Here is a 13,197-nt window from a genome sequence, read left to right on the forward strand (position 1 = left end):
ATGTTTGACAAGTAATATCCATAAGATCTCCTGTATCACATTTTTAAAAGAAAGTATCTTACAATTTGACAATGCAAAATTAATCAGTAATGGAAATGAAAGCTAAACAGGTCTCAGTTTCATCATCCAGAAAGAATCTTATTTCAGTATTAGAAATTCTGGAATTCTTCCTGTCCTACTTCTTTCCAAACTGTACACAGACTCTTGGTTATTGTATTATTTCTAAGTTAAAATTAAGTTTGAGGGAAGTGGGGACAGTAAACTCATCAATCTGACACGTGTGTAAGTAGCAGCCCTGATACTAAATGCAACTCTGGTTTAAAGACAGGCTCTGTCTTTAAAGGCTTTGTACTTCACAGAATAATCATACTGTTCAACTTAAATAAAATTTCATTTTAACAGAACAATATGATTATTCTATGAAGTACATCTGTGACTCTTATAACGAAACACAAAACTGCATTGTGACTAAAAGCATGGGCTTTGGAGTAAGACAATTTGGTTCAATCCCGATACCTCTAATGTGATCTTGGGGATAGTTTTTAACCTCTTGAAACCTAAACCTCTTCTTTAAGTAAAATGAGGATAATACTTACATTATATGGTTATTTGAGGACTGTAAGTGATCATTTAAAAACATAAAATAAAGACTGCTAGACAAAAGAAAACACCATTTCAACTATGATTTTGTTAGACTTTTATTATACATTTTTTTAGCCATTATTTTAAGGATACCTCTAAAACTGCAAATCTTAGAGTAGTTGGTTTTAAAGTTGACTCCAACTTCCATATTATTAATGCTGATGTTTTTTAAGGACTACTGTGTGCATGACACTATATTGACAGCCAAGCAGAAACCCTAGTTTCAATTTCTCTTGTGTAAAAACTATTCTACTTACTTGTGGGTATTAACTTGATGTGAAGAACATAAAGTAAATTTCTGAAAACCTGTAAATAAACACATAAGACTAACATTTCATAATTCATGGTAAAGGTATAAACAGTTAATTCTTGATCTTTCAAATAAATACAACTGTAATATAAGTAATTCAAAAGTTATTCTGGTGTTAAAATACATTATGATTTTTGAGTACTGTCCTAATAATTTTTCATTTAGATTAATTTTGCTTATATTACAAGTTAAGTGAAACTCTGAAACTATGATACAAAAAAAAAAAAAAAAAGAGTAAGAGTAGTGGGTTAAAAATTTCCCACACATCATTTAAGGCAGTTAATCCAGACTTTGTTGTAACATGTTCCCAAACCAAATAATGTATCAGGTAACAAACTATAAAAAAAAATCTGGATACAATCAAGAGTGAATAAATAAGTCATTAAAATGAACTATACATGACCTTTTGGTTAAAAATACACCTTAAAAAATTATGATCAAAAGCTTCCATTTCTACTACTGCTTTCTCCTTTAGTAATTATTATCTCTTATGTGACAGTTTGCTATCTCTAGAAGAGTAAGAAAAAGTCCTTTTATATTTCATGATAGGTTTAATCAGGTAATTAAAACAAATTCTTATGATATCATCTGATATGTCCAATTACATGGGTATGATGTAACAAAAACAGTTACAAACTTATATATGCGTATTTACATTATATATCCAAAACTATCAAGCTAGTCAACTATATCTAAGGAGATACATTATGACATGAGTTAAACAATTTTTCATTGCTTATTGGAAAGAATGCAGTCAAGCTTTTAATGGAAATAATATACAAGTGAGGCACTTTTGAGGTCAAAAATAGAAAGCAAATGATACTACATACTGGCAATGTTCACAAAAATCTCTACGTGTATCTTTAATACAAAGGCTTTTCAACTAGATTATTCTTGAAAAATTTCAAAACTAGCAACTTATGCAATTTAAGGAGCTTTCAGGAACAATGGCTGACATCAGTGTTTCAAAGCATATCAAAGTTTTATAACCACCTGGCTGCTAGGCAAACAGTACCTTAATAACTTAAAGCCTCCCCCACCTTATTTTTTGGTTTATATAAATTATCTCAGGTTGTGATTTCTTTGTTTTGACTTACTGCAAAACACCTTATGGTGCTATTATTGTGGAGTACAGACCAATTTTTTTTTTTTTTAAGTGTAACAATGATGCAAGTTTCTAGTGCTTCGCCTTATACTTAGAAATGTGATCTTGGAAATCAAATTAAGAATAAGAATATTTAGTTAAGAATCTATGTTTTCCAGGTAACTAAAGTTTTCAAAGTTTCATGTAGAAAAATGTTACACTTGTTTAATATATCTTTAGGCTAAAATAAAAAACCCAATCTTAAACACATATTCCAAAGTGTATCACAAAACCTAAAGTAAATTTCAACAAAACAAACATCCTTAAGATTCTTTAAATCTGTAGGAAAGTACGTATTTCCTGTATTTCTGAGACATACAGGTATTAAGAAACATCTCTGTAGTGTTCCTTTAAGGGGGGGCTGGGGAGAGAAAAAGAAAAGACAAGACTTACCCAAGATATCAGATGGCACTATACACATGAATTGAAAGTGCATTTGTATTACTTCAAAAGTTCATTTTAGGCACTGCTGAATAACCAATGAAAATAGGTAGTTTTAAGTTTCCCCCTTTAAATTTTAACCCCTGCCCAACATTATCCCAGAGACACACACACTCTCTGAAGTTGTCATGATGAAATACAGTGATATTTATTTTTTCTAAAAAATTCTCCCTGACTGGTAATGGGAGGAAAAGTAAGAATACCATTTTGGTAATGGCTTTTGCAAGTTGAAAGAATTGGTTCTATAAATGCTTCGGCACATTAAGTTTGATTGCCAGTTCCAAATATTGATAAATATTTTAAAACAGGATATGTAAGAAAAAAGTGCTTAAAATCTTTCTACAAGACACATTAGGGAAAAGATTGGTTTTACAGTTCGAGATATTTCTTATTCCTGCTTTCTCCATTTGGAGGTGGCCACCACTTAAATAGCCCTTTACTGGTAGTAATGATGAACCCTGTCAGATCCCAATTGCCACCTCACGTATGGTCTATAAATCATCCAGTAGGTGGTGCTGAAGTTACATACCTCATATTTCTTCTGAAATCAAATGATTCCCCTGTCAACTCAGGGGACAAATCATTTAAGGATTATCAATTCTGAACAAGCCATCAGACGAAAAGTCTTTCTTGTCATGCCATCTAGATGATTTCATTTTCAATATTTACTATTAGTTAAGCAGTTTTGTTTAGCCATTTGCTTCTACTACCAGATTAAAACCAAAGAGAAAGGTTTTAGAGGACAAGCCAATTGGCAGTGCCAAATCTGTATGCAGAACAAGAAAATGTTCCTGAATATACCTATACACGTTTAAGAATGAGAAATTTAACCTAAGAATTCACATAAGAATTCTAATTTACTCAAGAGAAAATTTCCACATAGGGATTCAGGTAACATTATATTATCAGTTAGTCTTCCAGACTGATTTGGAACCAGGGTGTGTTAAACTATAAAGATCCAAGGTAAAATAAAAACCATTTCATGACCATAGTTTTTAATGAAGAAACTTGTTTAAAACTGTAAAGGAAAAATGGGGATGGGACGGAAAAATCTTAGCAGCAAAGTGGTTAAACAAATTGAAAATATTAATGCACAAACATTAAAATATTAAAGCATATATGTTGCATATAAAATACAGTACAGGACCAGGAGTTGCACTATACTGATTAGTGCTCAACAGAAGAAATGATTAAATTTGTTCTTCCCAGAAGTATATACACAGTTCATTTCCACAGCATTTTCCTATATAGCCAGCAAGTTATTTTCTTCAGTTGTTCGCACCTGATCAAACCTGAATTATAAACTCAGCACTTACAAATACGAAAATTATTCACAAGGAAAACCAGTATTTCCATTTTACCAATAAAAAGTAATTTTGAAAGTTAACAGTCTATTCTAGGAAACCAAGTTTAGCTGAAAACTTCAGGGATGAAGATCATCTGGTGTAGCAGCTTCCAAATATATAAACAGTAAAAATAAGACTTAAAACTGCTGCTACGGTATCATGTTTTGGACTTAGTTCATCCAATTAATTTTTAGTACAAAACTAGAAATAACCTCTTCTTCATAACATCTATAGTTATCAATATATTTTTCTTCTTTTCAATGTGAAATAATACTTTAAGATGATCTATATACACAATGTTGTCAGTTCAAGCTGTCATATAAATATAAATGCTTTCTTAAAAAAAGTATTTTACAGACAGATAGTGTTATATACATTGTTCAGTTTGATCTGGGGCAAAAGAAGAAAGCTAACACAAGCTTAAGTGTGATATGTAAAAAGAATGATTACATAAATGACATTTAAAAACCTGCATAGAAAATGAGCTTCTAACAGTAGTGTGATTTTAATTTTTATCACTTCTGAAACTTCAAGCCATTAAAAAAAGGCACACTTCTCAACTTTTCCCTTTAAGGGAATGTTCTTAAGGAACCCCTTACTTGGTTAGAGTTTTAATGTAACACTTAAAAAAAAAAAAAAAAAGACAATTTGACCCCAAAGTACTTCAAACAATTTGCTAGAACATTTATCCTACTACTTTGTAAATAAAACATCCAGTAAGACAATGCTCTGCAAAAGAAATAAATTTATACGTACAAGATATTTCATTCACAATACTGGATTAAATACTTTCTTGGGATAGTTTAGCACATCCTTTACATAAAATAATTTTGCTTCTGGCCAGTTTAAATAAAATAAAATGCAACTGAGAAAAGTTATCATTGTTATGTGATAATAAGCACTGAGAATTAAGCTAAAAAGTTAGTAACACAGCTGAACATATTCTGGTTTAGCAGAATGATAAGTGGAAATCTCAGGAGGAAACTGTTTTACTTACTCTAACTATCCAGTTACACTTTTCACCTTGTAAAACATTTGTAAATGCAATATAATTTTTTGAAGGAGGAAACTCTGAAAGAAAACAACTTGCTGGTTGAATACCACAAAAAACAAAACAACAACCCAAATCCTTACTTTTTTCTATAATGTTTACTCAGTCTCTTTTTATATAAAAATAAGTGTTATGTTCCCATCATAACATTAGACAATTACATCTGTGCTTTAAAAAAAAGTTGGTCACTCAAGGCTATTAGAATATTTTTTAAGGATTTTAGATTACCAGAATGTACAGATATAACTCAATATAAACTGTAGCCAAGGGGAAATGACAATGAAAATATCAAATCATTCACATGGAACCAAAATGTTATTAACTAGATAAGTAAAATATTCAAAATATAATGGAATGTGACAGTAGATATATTATGTACATCTACTTCAGAACTAGGAAGGGGAGGAAAAGTTTAATATGTAATAACTCGTACCTTATATTTAGTTAAATATAAACATTTGTTATTTATACATAAAACTGCTTTCAAAAAACAACTAATAAATGATTTAGTTGCACTTGTTTTACTTCTTACAGTTCCCAAGTGTTAACTTTTTTTAGATTGAAATCAACTGTCCCCTAGTGCACTTTAAGTTTATATCTTAATGAATTCAAACCTTTAAAAGTCCCATCACCTAATGCATAAATATACAAAAATGCCAAAAAATTAACCCCTTTTAGTTGGATCATATTTATGCTCACTTTATATAGCCAATAACCAGAAACGGTTTCCTTTTGCAAATATTCTTTAGAACCTGCAACAAAACATGCCATGCACTCCAGGGAAAAAGTTAGGCATGGCTAGCATTTGTGAAATGCCAAGAACTGATGAGTTCTGCTTCCTCCACGTGTGGCCCCAATGATACCAGGCAAGATTTCATAATGCTTGCCAAAAGCTTCCACAAATCCAAGTTAGCTAATTCCTGGACACAAAGATTTTAAGCTCATTTTGGCACTGGATGCTTTCATCCAGCAGCTTTATGTTTCCCACCACAGCACCCACACGCCTCACCACAACGATGGCACATTCTCAAAGGGACGTAGCAGCACATACATGGTACAATGAAAGACAAAGCTACTAGGGCTAACCATCGTAAGCAGAACTTGTCATCGCTAGTGTCACATGAACAGGGATCAGAAAAATCTCCCTCTGAGTCTGACATACAATGATACAACATGCTCTCTGCACAGAGCATGCAACTAACTTGATATATGCATCTTTTAATAGGGTCTGGAGCATCCTGACATTTTCCCCTGCCATTTTCTTCATGATTAAACCTTTCTTGGCAGTATACGCAGCGAGAACGTTCACCATCTTCTTTTCTTCGTTTTGACTTCTTAAATTTTAATGAGGAAGGCTGTGTCTTAAATACCACAGAGTCTTTGAGTGAACTTAACTTAGTCTCATCCCCACAAGAGTACAGATAGTCTGATTTTTTACTGTCTGGTTTAGAAAACTGAATACTGGAGTCAGTATCATCTCTCTCCAAGTCACTTTTCCACATGTCAGGATGTCTGTAGTCTGCATAGCGACGTATTAAGATATCGCGAGGGTTTATTCTGACAATCTCATCCTCATCTTGAAAGCTGACATGTCGGATTGATTTCAAAGGGACCTAAAAAGGAAAGAGATGAAAATTGCAATAATGACTGTGAAGGTTAATTTTATGTGCCAACTTGGCTGGGCCACAGTGCCCAAATATTTGGCTAACATTATTTTACATGTTTAAGTGAAGATGTTTCTTGGACGAGATAAACATTTCAATGGGTAGACCATAAGTGTAGTAGATCATCCTCCATGATGTAGGTGGCTTTCATCCAATCAGTTGAAGGCTTTATTAGTACAAAGACTGACCTTGCTGGAACAAGAAAGAATTCTACCAGCAGTCTGCCTTTGGATACAGACTACAGCTCTTCCCTGGGTCTCAAGCCTGACAGCTTACCCTGCAGATTTTGAATATGTACCTCTACCATCACATGAGCCAATTCCTTAAAATAAGTCTCTTTCTCTTTATATATATATCTCTCTTGTTGGTTCTGTTTCTCTGGAGAACCCTGACTCATACAGATTTTAGTACCAAGGTGTAGGATGTTGTGCTAACAAACATCTAAAAATGTGACAGTGCCTTTGGAACTGGGTAATGGGTAGGGGCTGAAAGAGTTTTGAGGTGCATGTTATAAAAAGGCTAGGTAGCTTTGAAGAGACTTGGTAGAAATAAGAACATTAAAGGTGCTTCTGGTGAGGGCTTGGATGGAAATGAGGAACATACTGTTGACACCAGAGCAAAGTTGATCCTTGTTATAAAGTGGCAAAGAATGCGGGTGAATTGTATTCTAGTCTCTTGTGGAAGGTAGAATTTGTGAGTGATGGACTTGGATATTTAACATAAATTTACAAGCAAAGTGATGAGGGTGCAGCCTAGTTCCTCCTTGCTGCTTATACTACAATATGAGAAGGAAGTGATTAATTGAAATAGTAATTTTTAAAACAAAAATGAACCAGAAGTTGAAGAGCAAGAAAATTCTCAGGAAGATGCTATCACTGATGGCCAAGGGGATGGGGCCACCTCCCTCATGAGCCCAGAGGAATTCTGCCTCAGGATGAACCAAACTTTGAGTTCACTTACACTTGAGTTAGATGGTATTTAGATGAGATTTGGGACCTAGAGGTGATGTTAGGAAGGGTTAAGTTTTTTGGGGTGTTGTGATGGGGTGAATGTATTTTGCATGTGAGAAGAGGGACCAGAGTGTGGAACGTTATAGGCTGAATTGTGTCCCCCCAAATCCATATGTTGATGCCCCAATCCCAGTATGTCAGAATATGACTGCATTTGTTAATAGGGCCTTTTAAAAAGGTGATTAAAATATAAGGCCCTTGGGGTAGGCCTTAATCCAATTTGATTGGACAGAAAGAGAGAGAGAGAGAGACCAGAGATGTGGGTGCACAGAGGAAAAAAAACACAGCCAGAAGGTGACCATTGGCAAGCCAAGGAGAAAGGCCACAGAAGAAACCAAATGCATCAACACCTTGAACTGGGACTTCCAGTTTCCAGAACTGTGAGCAAATAAATTTTTGTTGTTTAAGCCTCTCTGTCTGTGGTATTTTGTTATGACAGCCCTGGCAAACTAATACAAAGACATACGTGTTCATAGGTTGGCTATACAAGTCTCTGAAAATGACTTAAAACACATCACACTCTCTCATCCTTCTGGGTAGCCTGTTTCCTTGAGGCCAGGGAGAAAAGTAAATTTTTCAGGCATAAATCAAAATGACTCTTCCCTTCACCCATATAAGTGGGCTTCTAGTAGTCACATTTATATCTTCTAGTGCCAGTCCCTGGACACAGTGACTACTTTATAAGTAAGCACATGAATCCACGTTGGGGCAGACTTCTATTCCCCATATATTTGGAATTGTGGCTAAAAAAATTCCACGTCTGGACTAAAGGTGGAGTGATGGATGCAGACCATTATATTATAACATACGATTCCTATTGGTGATAAGTATACTGACAATCCCCCAGACTCAAACCAGAAATTTGGAGGGAATTTAAGTAATGGGGTTTAGAAGTATATATAAACAAATAGAAAATTTATACACTAAAAAACAATTCTAGTACAACTCAACTATATGGAGAATTAGAAAGACTGGAAAATTTCACTTACATGTTAATTAGTTACATTCCAAATCAGAAGATAAAACTAAGATTACTTACCTTATTTTGGGACTTTAGGCTTCCACATTCCTTGGGTATTTGCCGCTGTACATATTCTATACTTCTGCCCTGAATGTCTAGGCCTGGATGACTGAACATTATCTAAAATACAAACAATTTCTACTTAAGTGACAAAAGAATGCATTCCTTATTTTTAATAAAACTATATATAATGTGTATTCCAAAACTTCATAATCTATTAGCAGTAAGGGTTTTCAAAATGGTTTTAACAAAAAGCATCACTTGAGTCATCCTATTTATTATTTAAACTTAGGTCTTTCCTTATACATTTAAAATTTAATTTAAAAAGTAATACAGACTTCTGGTTTCTGTTTTGGCATATAAGGAGCTTGGAAGCTGCCATTCTGTTGTAACAACAAGTAAAAAAGCTGAACAACAACAAAAAATATCCACAACTCCTCTTAGATCTATGAGAGAGGAGGACACAGGGCAAACCCCACCCCTAAGACTGCAGAGAGAGAGCAAAAAAAAAGGGAGTCACTGCTTACCAGAGCAGAGACTCATGAATGAAAATCACCATGGAAACCAGTGCCAGGGTGGGGGGGAAAAAAAAAAACTCAACTGTAATTGACAAATTGCTGGAGGCTCAGGATGGACAACTCTGACAGTCAAAAAAACTCCTGGTTGGGGGTGGGGACAGTCATTGTGATGCCCCCAAACTCTTGTGAGTTTACCTCTAGGAGATCAACCAGGTTCCCACAATAAGTATCAGAAAAATCCGTACATGCTTCCAGCAGGGGAATGGAGAAGGAACCATTACGAAATGTGCCAGAACACTCTGTTCTTAACAAGGCCTGTCCTCAGGAGAAACTAGTTAAGGAGGGTCTGACCTACTGTGGTATTATCAGTCTATTTGATCTGGAGGAGGGGACATACCCAACACTAGTCAACTCTAACCATCTGACACACCTAAAGGGAGAGAAAAAAACGGATAAATAATTGTGATATTCACAATCCTGAGGGAAAGGCTCAGACTAAAAGACTGAGACCTAGTCACAACCATAGAATACTTCCTCTTCCTATACACTTTACCACTACATCACTAAAGGCTTATTTACAGCAGTTCCTTTTACCCAGCACATCATGTCTAGCAATCAAGAGAAACGAGAAAAAAAATACCAAAAGACAAAAATACATTTTGAAATGACAGAACAAGCATCAGAACCAGATATGGCAGGGATATTGGAATCAGCAGACTAGGAATTTAAAACAACTATGATTAATATGCTAAGACTCCAATGTTTAAAGTAGATAGCATACAAGAACAAAAGAGCAATGCAAGCAGAGAAATAGAAATCCTAATAAAGAATACCACCCCCTGCAAAAAAATCTAGAGATCAAAAGTACTAAGAATACCTGTGATGAGCTTAGTAGACTGGACACGGCTGAGGAAAAAAACCGCTGAGCTTGAGGATTAAGCAACAGAAATCTCCAAAATTGAAAGGAAAGATAACAAAGACTGAAAAAAAAAAAAAAAGACTATTCAAGAACTGTGGGACAACTACTAAAGGTGTAACATACACGAAACAGAAAGAACAGATGAAGAAAGAGCAAAAGGAACAAAAGAAATATATGAAATAATAATGACTGAGAATTTACCCAAATTAATGTCAGATGTCCAATCACATATCCAAGAAGCTCAGAGAACAAAGAGTAAGCAGGAAAATGGAGGGAAGGAAAAAGAAAAAAAAAAAAAAGCACCTAAGCATATCATTTTCAAACTATAAAAAATCAAAGATAAAGAAAAAAATCCTGAAAGATGCCAGAGGAAAAAATATTTTACTTATAAAGAGTAATTACATCTGACTTCTTTGCAGAAACCATGCAAGCAAGAAAAGTGAAGTGAAATAGTTAAAGTGGTAAGAGAAAAAGTCTGCCAACCTAGAATTATGTACCCTGCAAAAATTATCCTTCAGAAGTGAAGGAGACTGGTGGGAATGTATTGGTGCAACCACTGTGGAAAAGAGTATGGAGGTTTCTCAAAATACTAAAAATAGAACTACCATATGACCCAGCAATTCCACTTCTGGGTATATATCTGAAAGAAACATGAACACTAATTTGAAAAGATACATGCACCCCAATGTTTATAGCAGCATTATTTACAATTGCCAAGATATGGAAGCAACCTAAGTGTTCATCAACAGATGAATGGATAAGACGTGGGGTGTATAAACACACACACACACACACACACACACACACATACACAATGGAATATTACTCATCCATAAAAAAGAATGAAATTTTCACATTTCCAACAACACAGATGGACTTGGAGGGTATTTCACTAAGTGAAGTCAGACAGAGAAAGAAAAATACTCTATGATACCACTTGCATGTGAAATCTAAAAAATACAACAAACTACTGAATATAACAAAAAAGAAACAGACTCTCAGATACAGAGAACAAATTAGTGGTTATCAGTGGGTAGAGGGAAGAGGGGAGGGGCAACATGGGGGTAGGGGATTAAGAGAGACAAGCTATCACGTAAAAGAAAAATTAAATCTAAAAATAAACATTAAAAAAATGTGAAAGAAACAAAAAGACTTTCTTAAGCAAAAAAAAAATGGAGGAAATTTGTTGCTGGTAGACCTGCCTTATAAGAAATGTTAACAGAGGTTCTTTAGAGAGAAGGAAAATAATATAGGTCAGAAACTTGGATCTACATGAGAATGCAAGAGCGGTTAAGAAGAAATAAGTGAAAATAAAACAAAACTTTTAATTTTCTCATTCTTAACTGAGCTAACAGAAGTTTGTTCAAAAAAATAGCAACAGTGGGGGACCTTCCTGGAGGTCCAGTGGTTGAGAGTCTGCCTGCCGCTGCAGGGGACACGGGTTGGTGCCCCGGTCCGGGAGGATCCCACATGCCACGGAGCGGCTGGGCCTGTGAGCCATGGTCAGGGAACTAAGGTCCTGCATGCCAAGCAGCGTGGCCAAAAACAAACAGCAACAGTGTACTTGATCATGTATGATTATGCACATATTTACATACATATGCATATATATGTATATAAAATAAGATGACTGACAGCAATGATGCAATGATGGAAGGAGGAATTAGGATTATGGTTATTATAAAGTACTCCCACTCACTGTAAAGTGGTTTAGTGTTGTTAGAGTAAAAGTAAATGGCTGGAGAAAAATACACCACGCTAATACTAACCAAAAGAAAGCAGGAGTTCCTATATTAATTTCAGACAGAGCAGACTTCAAAACAAGGAAAGTTATCAGTGATAAAGAAGGCATTATATAATGATAAAGGGGTTAATTCCTCAAGAAGACATAACAATCCTCATTGTGTATGTGTTTAACAACACAGCATCAAATTATGTGAGGCAAAAACTGATAGAACCTGAAGGAAACGGATACACCCATTATCATAGCTGGAGATTTCAACATCCCTCTCTATCAGAAATGAACAGACTGATGTCTTGAGAACCAAAAGTAACTTTACAATCTCTGCATCATACCTGGAATCCATCCTTCTTGGCTTCTTCTGGCTCACTACTGGATCTTCCGCATGAAGCAGACCCAATTTTCTGTGGGTCTGAAATTTCACCAGGGGTTTGCTTTTACCATGTGTCCTAGGGTTCTGTCTGTTCATTTTTTTGGTTGTTGTTGTTTTTCTTTCTTCCTTTTTTTCCTGAGTTATGTGGCTGGGAGGGTCTTGGTACTCTGGCTGGGTGTTGGGCCTGAGCCTCCATGGTGTGGGAGTACTGAGTCCAGGACACTGGACAACCAGAAACCTCCCGGCCCCACATAGTATCAATCAGCAAGAGCTCTCTCAGAGATCTTCATCTCAATACTAAGACCCAGCTCCACCCAATGGCCAGCAAGCTCCAGTGCTGGATGCCCCATGCCAAACAACTAGCAAGACAGGAACACAACCCCACCCATGAGCAGAGAGGCTGCTTAAAGTCATACTAAGTTCATGGACACTCCAAAACACACAACGAGCTGCAGCCCTGCTCACCAAAAGGACAAGAAACAGCTCCACCCACCAGAACACAGGCACCAGTCCCCTCCACCAGGAAGCCTACACAAGCCACTGAACCAACCTCACCCACTGGGGCATACAGCAAAAAATGACAGGAAATATGAACCTGCAGCCTGCGAAAAGGAGACCCCAAACACAATAAATTAAAAAAAATGAGAAAACAGAGAAATATGCAACAGATGAAGGAGCAAGGTAAAAACCCACCAGACCAAACAACTGAAGAGGAAATAGGCAGTCTACCTGAAAAAGAATTCAGAGTAATGATAGTAAAGATGATTCAAAATCTTGGAAATAGAATAGAGAAAATACAAGAAATGTTTAACAAGGACCTAGAACTAAAAAGCAAACAAAGAATGATGAACAACACAATAAGTAAAATTAAAAATACTCTAGAAGGAATCAATACCAGAATAACTGAGGCAGAAGAACGGATAAGCGACCTGGAAGACAAAATAGTGGAAATAACTATCGCAGAGCAGAATAAAGAAAAAAGAATGAAAAGAATTGAGGACAGTCTCAGAGACCTCT

The 13,197-nt window shown here is 35.5% G+C and overlaps 1 protein-coding gene across 2 annotated transcripts in view; it reads right to left on the minus strand.

Annotated features, from left to right (window-relative positions):
* Positions 1-701: 701 nt before the first annotated feature.
* SPRED1 (sprouty related EVH1 domain containing 1) overlaps positions 702-13,197 on the minus strand; it is a 119,691-nt gene continuing 107,195 nt past the window's right edge. For both annotated transcript variants that reach the window (XM_029237318.1, XM_029237317.1), the window contains 2 exons: positions 8,648-8,749; positions 702-6,547 (listed from right to left, as the gene is read on the minus strand). In XM_029237318.1, the coding sequence (XP_029093151.1) occupies positions 5,897-6,547; positions 8,648-8,749 (753 nt within the window). In that variant the 3' untranslated portion in view covers positions 702-5,896. The remainder of the gene's footprint in view (positions 6,548-8,647; positions 8,750-13,197) is intronic.

Source organism: Monodon monoceros, unplaced genomic scaffold (genome assembly GCF_005190385.1).
Source record: "Monodon monoceros isolate NGI ecotype Baffin Bay Population unplaced genomic scaffold, NGI_Narwhal_1 Super_Scaffold_21, whole genome shotgun sequence".
Lineage (NCBI taxonomy): Eukaryota > Metazoa > Chordata > Mammalia > Artiodactyla > Monodontidae > Monodon > Monodon monoceros.